A 10,000-nucleotide genomic window follows, 5' to 3' on the forward strand; every position below is an offset into this window, starting at 1 on the left:
TATGTGACGTCAGTAACCGCCATCTTGGTACGCTTAAGTACTGATAAGTTCTATATATCTTTATTTAACGTTAACATTGTCTTTTATTACAAATTTGCAACGTGTAAATTCAAAATAAGTAGAATGGCATAGCTTTTCTTCTTCACCATATTGGATTTAATGAAAAGAATAAAAATGATGTCAATGTATATAAGATAAGACTCAAATTATTACTACACCTTCAAAACTTTTATCTTCTATTAATTCTAAAGCAATAAATTCAAAGTAAGCAATTTTTTACGTCAAAATATAAATAAATTAAGTAAAGATATAATAAAATAAGAACCGAGTCAGGATGTAAACAGTACCCACAATCCCCTTCATCTCCTTCACTCCCGCTGCCGCCATGGTACGTCCAACCGCCCGCTTATATCCTCAAATATCCACCACGCATCGCCCTCCAACACCCATCCGTGGCCACAAACCATTAGATTAAGACCCGGACTTGTGATATTAATGGCGTGTGTCTTTGCAGGGGAAGGATATCTCTCACAAACACGACCGAAAAGTGAAGCGGCGGGAACCCAAGTCGCAAGATGTTTACCTCCGTCTGCTGGTCAAGGTGCGTGTGTATGTGTGTGTGTATATGTCTGCCTGTATGTGCGTGTGCGTGTTTGTGTAGGTAAATGTGTACGTGTGTGTGTGTGGGGGGGGGTGTTCTACAGGTGTGTATGCATGTGTGTGTTTTGGTGTGTACACGTGAATGCTTGTGTGTATGTGTGTGTGTGTACGGTTGTGTAGGTAAGTGTGTACGTTTGTGTGTGTTTTTGGTGTGTACACGTGAATGCTTGTGTGTGCGTGTGTACGTGTGTGTTTTTTGGTGTGTACACGTGAATGCTTGTGTGTGTGTGTGTGTGCGTGTGTACGGTTGTGTAGGCAAGTGTGTACGTTTGTGTGTGTTTTTTGGTGTGTACACGTGAATGCTTCTGTGTGTGTGTGTGTACGTGTGTTTTTTTTGAGCCTATAGTAAAAATTTTAGGCCTAGTTATGAGAATTCAATGTTTAGATTGTGAAATTTTTATATAAATTAATCTAATCTATTTTTTTTATTATTATTTTGAATGATTAGCAGACAATGTAAACAAAACATCCATTACAATGTTTAGGTTACGAGTTGAAATAATATTAATTGTTATCTGGACAAATTTCTGAGGCCTATAGCTGCTTTGTAGGCATAGGCTGGATTGTGTGGCTTAAGATTATCAGGTAGTCTCTCTCTCTCTCTCTCTCTCTCTCTCTCTCTCTCTCTCTCTCTCTCTCTCATGTATTTAGTTCTTTATCTTTATAATCTCTCTCTCTCTCTCTCTCTCTCTCTCTCTCTCTCTCTCTCTCTCTCTCTCTCTCTCTCTCTCTCTCTCTCATGTACCTTTATTTGTTTATCTTCATCCTTTCTTTTCTTCCTCTCTCTCTCTCTCTCTCTCTCTCTCTCTCTCTCTCTCTCTCTCTCTCTCTCTCTCTCTCTCTCTCTCTCTCTCTCTCTATCGTTTGAATGAATCCTGTGACACATTACTGGGGGCCACAATAACTAGGGACCTTAATAATATCGGCACTGTCTTAATATGTGTGTCCCTCCAGCTCTCCTCAATTCCCGGCTCCCTATTTGCAGCTCTTTCATGTAGCTGATGGGGTTTGGGGTTGGAGATATGGCCCTAACCTAACCTGACCTAATCTAATTGAATCCTAATCTCATTGTAATCCCTTTCCATATTCATTCTGGTGACTATTTGGTGATTTTCTACAGTCTCAGAAACTCATGTGGGGGGTTAAAATACTGAGGACTGTGGCCATTAATCTTGTGACTTCCATAGACCCTTCCTAATGTCAATAAAATGGTCTAATGGTACACAAACCTCAAGGTAAAAATGTGTCCCAGTACTGAAGGGGTTAAAATAGTGAAGACTGTGGCCATTAATCTTCTGACCTCCATAAACCCTTCCTAATGTCAATAAAATGGTCTAATGGTACTCAAAGCCTCAAGATAATAATATGTCCCAGTACTGAAGGGGTTAAAATAGTGAAGACTGTGTCCATTAATCTTCTGACCTCCATAGACCCTTCCTAATGTCAATAAAATGGTCTAATGGTACACAAAACCTCAAGGTAAAAATGTGTCGCATTACTGAAGGGGTTAAAATAGTGAAGACTGTGTCCATTAATCTTCTGCCCTCCATAAACCCTTCCTAATGTCAATAAAATGGTCTAATGGTACACAAAACCTCAAGGTAAAAATGTGTCGCATTACTGAAGGGGTTAAAATAGTGAAGACTGTGGCCATTATTCTTCTGCCCTCCATAAACCCTTCCTAATGTCAATAAAATGGTCTAATGGTACACAAAACCTCAAGGTAAAGATGTATCGCATTACTGAAGGGGTTAAAATAGTGAAGACTGTGTCCATTAATCTTCTGACCTCCATAGACCCTTCCTAATGTCAATAAAATGGTCTAATGGTACACAAAACCTCAAGGTAAAAATGTGTCCCAGTACTGAAGGGGTTAAAATAGTGAAGACTGTGGCCATTATTCTTCTGCCCTCCATAAACCGTTGCTGATGTCAATAAAATGGTCTAATGGCAGTACTGAAGGGGTGAAAGCATTTATGCCATAGATATGTGTTTAGAAATAGTGAAGTTATTTGAATAGCTCAGCATGTGACAGTGGAATATCCAAAAATGTGTTGTGTAGAACCATAACAACCAACGCAACCATAACAGGGGTTTGTGTCTTTGCCTATCCCCTTTGTGTGGAAGGGTGTGACGTGGTGAATCCGGCAACCATAACAGGGGTATGTGTCTGCCTATCCCCTGTCACCCTCTCAACGGTGAACCTTCCTGACAGGGCAGTGGTGGAGTGGATAAGGTGGTGAGCGTGGGATCAGGTAGACATCCACTTGTAGGTTCAAATCCCGCTATAACAGGGGTTTGTGTCTTTGCCTATCCCCTGTCACCCTCTCAACAGCGAACCTTCCTGACAGGGCAGTGGTGTAGTGGATAAGGTGGTGAGCGTGGAATCAGGTAGACATCCACTTGTAGGTTCAAATCCTGCTATAACAGGATTTTGTGTCTTTGCCTATCCCCTGTCACCCTCTCAACGGCGAACCTTCCTGACAGGGCAGTGGTGGAGTGGATAAGGTGAGCGTGGGATCAGGTAGACATCCACTTGTAGGTTCAAATCCCGCTATAACAGGAGTTTGTGTCTTTGCCTATCCCCCGTCACCCTCTCAACGGCGAACCTTCCTGACAGGGCAGTGGTGAGTGTGGAATCGGGTAGACATCCACTTGTAGTGGTGTAGTGGATAAGGTGGTGATAAGGTGGTGAGTGGGATCGGGTAGACATCCACGTGTAGGTTTGAGGTTCGTGGAATCAGGTAGACATCCACTTGTAGGTTCAAATCCTGCTATAACAGGATGAGGTGGAGTGGATAAGGTGGTGAGCGTGGGATCAGGTTCCACTTGTAGGTTCAAATCCCGCTATAACAGGGGTTTGTGTCTCACCCTCTCAACGGCGAACCTTCCTGACAGGGCAGTGGTGAGTGTGGAATCGGGTAGACATCCACTTGTAGGTTCAAATCCCACTATAACAGGATTTTGTGTCTTTGCCTATCCCCTGTCACCCTCTCAACGGCGAACCTTCCTGACAGGGCAGTGGTGGTGTGGATAAGGTGGTGAGTGTGGAATCGGGTAGACATCCACTTGTAGGTTTGAATTCCACCATAATGGGTTTGTGTCTTTACCTATCCCCCGTCACCCTCTCAACAGCAAACCTTCCTGACAGGGCAGATAAGGTGGTGAGCGTGGAATCAGGTAGACATCCACTTGTAGGTTCAAATCCCACTATAACAGGGGTTTGTGTCTTTGCCTAACCCCTGTCACCCTCTCAACGGCGAACCTTCCTGACAGGGCAGTGGTGTAGTGGATAAGGTGGTGAGCGTGGGATCAGGTAGACATCCACTTGTAGGTTCAAATCCCGCTATAACAGGATTTTGTGTCTTTGCCTATCCCCTGTCACCATCTCAACGGCAAACCTTAGAGAGAAGACGGCAGTGGTGTAGTGGATAAGGTGGTGAGAGTGGGATCGGGTAGACATCCACGTGTAGGTTTGAGTTTCGTATTGAGAAATCACGACTGTTTTCCAGGACCACAGAGATGAGTAGCGGGGTTTTCAAGAGTATTTCTCCTGTTGATAACGGAGAAATCTTGTCACTCTGTCATTGTAGCCATAGAAACACCTTAAAAAACACATGTAAATTCAAATAAAGCCTTTTGAAATTGTGGAAGTGATGCGAAGTGGATAAGGTGGTGAGAATGGGATCAGGTTAACATCCACTCGTAGGTTCGAATCCCACTATAACAGGGTTTGTGTCTACCTATCCCATGTACACCCTCTCAACGGTGAACCTTTCTGAGAGGGCAGTGGTGGTGGAGTGGATAAGGATGTGGAGTGGGATTGGGTAGACATCCACTTGTAGGTTCGAATCCCACTATAACGTGATTTTGTGTGTCTAGTGAAGGGATGAAGTGTTAGTGGTGAAGTGGACGTGTTGGGCAGGATTACACCCGGTGCTGGCGCAGGTGTGGGGGATCGCCGGGTGAAAGGAGAGAAGCTTAAGTTAATTGATGAAAGTGTAGCACAGAATTAAGGAAAGAATGTTGCAGAATTCTCTCTCTCTCTCTCTCTCTCTCTCTCTCTCTCTCTCTCTCTCTCTCTCTCTCTCTCTCTCTCTCTCTCTCACACACACACACACACACACACACACACACACACACACACACACACACACACACACACACACACACACACACACACACACACATTTTTTTCTTTAACCTAACCATTATTCCTCACCCCCCCTCCCTCCTCTCCACCCCTACAGCTGTACCGGTTCCTGGCGCGGCGGACGTACTCTCGCTTCAACCAAGTGATCCTGCGGCGACTCTTCATGTCCCGCACACACCGCCCCCCCATCTCCCTGTCCCGCCTGGTGCGCCTCACCAAGAAGCCCGGACGCCAGGGCAGGATTGTCACTGTTGTCGGCACTGTCACCGATGACCTCAGGCAGTACGAGGTTCCCAAGCTCACGGTGGGTTGCCCTGGGTTGTGTTAGGGAAGGTCAGGTCAAGTTAGGTTAGGTTAGGTCAGGTCAGTTATTTATTTATTTATTTTTTTATTTTGTCTATTTTTATATTTTATTTATTTTCTTATTGTTGTTGTTATTATTTTTTCTTATTTTTCTTTTCCTTTTTCTTTCGTCATCATAATCTTCTTTCTCTTTTCTTTTCCTTTCTCTATCTTTCTCTTTCTCTCTATCTCAGTCTCTCTTTCTTTGGTGTATTGGTTTGTTTCCTTATTTGTTTGTTTGTTTAGGGTAAGTTCATGAGGGGTTCACTTGAGCTTCGGTTAGCTTTTAATCTAATTTAAATATGTGTTTATTAGTTTCTCTCTCTCTCTCTCTCTCTCTCTCTCTCTCTCTCTCTCTCTCTCTCTCTCTCTCTCTCTCTCTCTCTCTCTCTCTCTCTCTCTCTCTCTCACCCCGTCCTCTCCCTGTCCATAGGTGTGTGCCCTGCGTGTGACGGCTCGTGCCCGGGCTCGCATTGAGAAGGCTGGCGGAGAGATCATCACCTTCGACATGCTGGCCAGACGCGCTCCCACTGGCAAGAACACTCTGCTGGTGCAAGGTGTGTGTTTACCTAGTTGTCTTGTACAGGGTTGGAGTGGGGCTCATAGTGGCCTGTCTCCGTGTCTCCATTTTATCCAGTTTTTCTTTAAAGTTATGCATATTATGACCTGTAACACTGCCTCATCCTGATCTTCTTTTCATGTCCTCTTGTCCTTCCATCTTCCGTCACCAGCACCAGGTCTTCTTTGTCTGTCTTTTCAATATCATTTACATTGTTATTAGGTCCCCACGTTCTCTTCTATCCTGTAAGGTTGGCAGTCCCATTTCCTTCAGTCGTTCTTCATGTGTGAGGTCCTTTAATTCCGCCACCATCTTTGTAGCAATCTTCTGTATTGGTGTGTGTTAAGGTTACTTGGTTTGTTATGTATTTATTTACCTTATTTATTGGTTTATTTATTTGTTAGTATATTTTTCTTTTTCTTATTCTGTTTTCAGTTTTCTATCCTCCTCCTCCTCCTCCTCCTCCTCCTCCTCCTCCTCCTCCTCCTCCTCCTCCTCCTCCTCCTCCTCCTCCTCCTCCTCCTCCTCCTCCTCCCCAAACTTTGCTGGTGTGGTTCATCTGTACCACTCTCAGTTATACATGGTGGAGAGAACAGTCTGGACAGGGGATCTAGGGGGGGCGGCTTTGTCTGTGTCCCCCTCCCGTCATCACCTGCCCACACCTCACTGTTGTCGTTGTTGTTGTTGTTTTTATTTTATTGTTATTGTTATTATTATTATTATTATTATTATTATTATTATTATTATTATTATTATTATCATTATTATCAGAGATGTGCCGATAGCTAAATTTTGAGTGATACTGATAGCACAAAATTTTGCCAATACTGCAACCAATATTGAGTAGTATTGATGGTGAAAACAGTGCATTGCAAACCAGTCTATGAGATTGTTGCCCACAGTCCTAGGTGTGGTGTTGTTTGACATTATTATTATTGTTGTTAGTAGTAGTAGTAGTATTCGATTAGGTTAAGATAGTTGTGATATTTAGATTAGGTTATAGTTGGTTAGTTTAGATAAGTAGGATGATGTTAGGACAAATTAAAAGTGTGAAAAGTAACAAGGGTGATCGTGAACCAACCTTTAGTGTGCAGTGTAGTTAGCAGCACACTGTCTACACAAGGAAATAACAATCCAAACTGATTTATTTGTATCATAGTTTATTTGTATCTAGGGTTGCCTCCTCCACCTCCTAAAAACACACAACACAGTAGCTGAGGTTGGAACAGTGATGGCGGGTAGAAAGTCAATCATATTGACAAGGCTTGAAGATAAGCTCTTCCATAAGTACCCTGTATTAGGAGGAATTCAAGGATATCTTGACTAAATGTGAGGATATATTGCAACATACGTTCATCAGTCAAGTTATCAGTAATATATTTTTTAAACTACATGTGTCTGTATAAATTCTAAAGAATGAGACACTGAAAAACATATTTCCCTTAAAGAAAAAAAAAAGAAAAGAAAACTCATTTGGAGAAAACAGTAGCTACCTGGAATATGAATGGATCATAAATATAGCCATTACTTATACATTTTCCAAGTGTACAGATCCTGCAGACGTAGCCATGTTCAGTACCAGTGCAGGTACCTAGCAGGGATGAGACATAGGCATGGCACAGCACAGCTGCAGTGTTCTCCGCCCCTCTCATTTCTAGACTGACAGCCGTTGGCGATGGACCGTGGAGGCGGAGCGAGATATTACGTGTACTGTTCACGTAATGCACGGGCGGCATGACAAATGTTTGGTCACGATGACTTATTAATTTATTTCATTTGTTTGACTATTCATGCAGTCAAATGCTGAACAAATGGCGTTCGTGAACAAAACTCGCAGAGAGAGACAGCGTAATAAATTCTTTTTTAAGAGTGGGTAGTATCGGCAGAAAATATGACCATACCAATACTCCTTAAATGAGCCGATGCTGACGATTCCATTACCAATACATCGGGACATCTCTTGTTGTTGTTGTTGTTGTTGTTGTTATTATTATTATTGTTTTGTATCTCTCTCTCTCTGTCTCTCTCTCTCTCTCTCTCAATCCCAAACAGTGCAATACACGCCTAAGACACCCAAACGCACTCCTGACACCCGGACGCACCAAACACAACGCAAAGCATCCCCAGACATCTAAACACACCCCAAAACACCCAGACATACCAAAACACTCTAAGACACCCAGACACACCCACACATCTTTGACACCTAAACACACAGTTAAACACCAACAAACACTCAAAACACATCTCCAAACAGCCCCAAAACATCCATAAACACTCAGATGCACCCCAAAACACCCAAATGCACCCCAAAACACCCACAAACACCCAACACACCCTCAAAACTCCCCCAAAACATCCACAAACACCCAAACACACCCCAAAACATCCGCAAACACCCAAACAGACCCAAACGCACCCCAAAACATCCACAAACACCCAAACACGCCCTCAAAACACCCAAACAGACCCAAACGCACCCCAAAACATCCACAAACCCCCAAACAGACCCAAATGCACCCCCTAAAATACTTCAGAAACATCGCAAACACACCCCTAAGACACCCCTTCTCTCCCCGCAGGCTGCAGGAAGGCTCGTGAGGCATGCAAGAGGTTCGGACCCGCTCCTGGCCTGCCCCACAGCCACACCAAGCCGCTGGTTCGCTCCAAGGGCCGCAAGTTTGAGAGGGCCCGTGGCAGGAGGTCCAGCTGCGGCTACAAGAAGTAAACAAAGGGAATGTGTACGCTGGAGTGGTCTCTCGGTAATAAAGACTGATTGTTTTACCGATTCATGCGTTTATTTGGGGTTGGTTTGGGGGTTTGTAGGTTTAGAGGAGGGTTCCTGGTTTTAATTAAGAGTTTAATCCCTTCAGTACCATGATGTGTTTCCATATTCATTCTGGTGACTATTTGGTGATTTTATACAGCTTCAGAAACTCATGTGGGAGGTTAAAGTAGTGAAGACTGTGGCCATTAATCTTCTGCTCTCCATAGACCCTTCCTAATGTCAATAAAATGGTCTAATGGTACACAAAACTCAAGGTAAAAATGTGTCCCAGTACTGAAGGGGTTAAAATAGTGAAGACTGTGGCCGTTAATCTTGTGACCTCCATAGACCCTTCCTAATGTCAATAAAATGGTCTAATGGTACACAAAACTCAAGGTAAAAATGTGTCCCAGTACTGAAGGGGCTAAAATAATGAAGACTGGCTATTAATTTTCTGCTCTCCATAGACCCTTCCTAATGTCAATAAAATGGTCTAATGGTACACAAACTTCAAGGTAAAAAGGGGTTCAGGGTGGATGAGGTTGGGTTGGGTTGAGTAGGGTTGCATAATCAGTGTTTCTTATCTTTATTTATTTATTTAATTTTTTTTAGGTTTACAGTCTTAAGTTAAGGATATTATTATTATTATTATTATTATTATTATTATTATTATTATTATTTACTTTTGGGATGGTTTTCCTGTTTGTGGTGAATTTTTTAGGGTTTTGTAAGGTTAAAGGTGTTTTTTGTAAGTTTCAAGTTAGGTTAGGCTAGGATCTGGGTGGTTAATCAATATTTTTGTGGGTTTAAGATAGAATAGGTCAGCTTGAATTAAGGCTTTGGTGTGTTTTGTGAGGTTTGGATGGTTAATCTGTCTTATGGGTTTAAATTAGATTAGGTTAGGTTAGGTTGGATTAAGGTTTGTGTGTTTTGTGAGGTTTGGTTGGTTAATCTGTCTTATGGGTTTAAATTGGGTTAGGTTAGGTTGGATTAAGGTTTGTGTGGTTAATCTGTCTTTTTGTAGGCTTAAATTAGGTTAGGTTAGGTTGAATTAAGATTTGGGTGTGTTTTGTGAGGCTTGGGTGGTTAATCTGTCTTTGTGTGGATGTAAAGTGGGTTAAGATAGATTGAATTAAGGTTTTGGGTGTGTTTTGTGTGGTTAATCTGTTTTTGTGGGTTTAAGGTCGATTAGGTTAGGATTGGGTTGGTTAATGTTTTTGTAGATTTAAGATAGGTCAGGTCAGATCAGGTTAAGTCATGTGAGGTTTGGTTAGGTTACATTAGGTTAGGTTAGGTCAGGTCATGTGACAGTAAGGAAGAAAGTGAGGTTTGGTTAGGTTAGGTTAGGTTAATTGTTTAAGTAATTGTGGTGTATAAAAAATAAGGTTTAAGATTGAGAAAAGACAGACGGACAGAGAGAGAGAGAGAGGGGGGGGGGAGGCGGGGTGAAATAAGACACTTCCTTTTGTCAATAGATATTTATTTCCTGTTATTGTTATCATCTTGTCTTGGTCATTTT

The 10,000-nt window shown here is 42.5% G+C and overlaps 2 protein-coding genes across 2 annotated transcripts in view; one reads left to right on the forward strand and one right to left on the reverse strand.

Moving 5' to 3' along the window:
* The first annotated feature begins 326 nt into the window (after positions 1 to 326).
* Positions 327 to 8,502, forward strand: LOC123514766 (60S ribosomal protein L18-like). The gene is made up of 5 exons (XM_045272895.1): positions 327 to 388; positions 515 to 601; positions 4,911 to 5,117; positions 5,589 to 5,712; positions 8,297 to 8,502. The coding sequence occupies exons 1-5, from the start codon at positions 386 to 388 to the stop codon at positions 8,440 to 8,442; spliced, it is 567 nt and encodes a 188-aa protein (XP_045128830.1). The 5' UTR covers positions 327 to 385; the 3' UTR covers positions 8,443 to 8,502.
* Positions 8,503 to 9,944: 1,442 nt separating this feature from the next.
* Positions 9,945 to 10,000, reverse strand: part of LOC123515701 (lens fiber major intrinsic protein-like) — a 9,732-nt gene continuing 9,676 nt past the window's right edge. Inside the window, exon 8 of the mRNA XM_045274524.1 lies at positions 9,945 to 10,000. This exon is cut by the window's right edge and continues 1,752 nt beyond it. The gene's annotated coding sequence lies outside the window, so the exon portion shown is untranslated.

This window comes from Portunus trituberculatus, chromosome 5 (genome assembly GCF_017591435.1).
Source record: "Portunus trituberculatus isolate SZX2019 chromosome 5, ASM1759143v1, whole genome shotgun sequence".
Lineage (NCBI taxonomy): Eukaryota > Metazoa > Arthropoda > Malacostraca > Decapoda > Portunidae > Portunus > Portunus trituberculatus.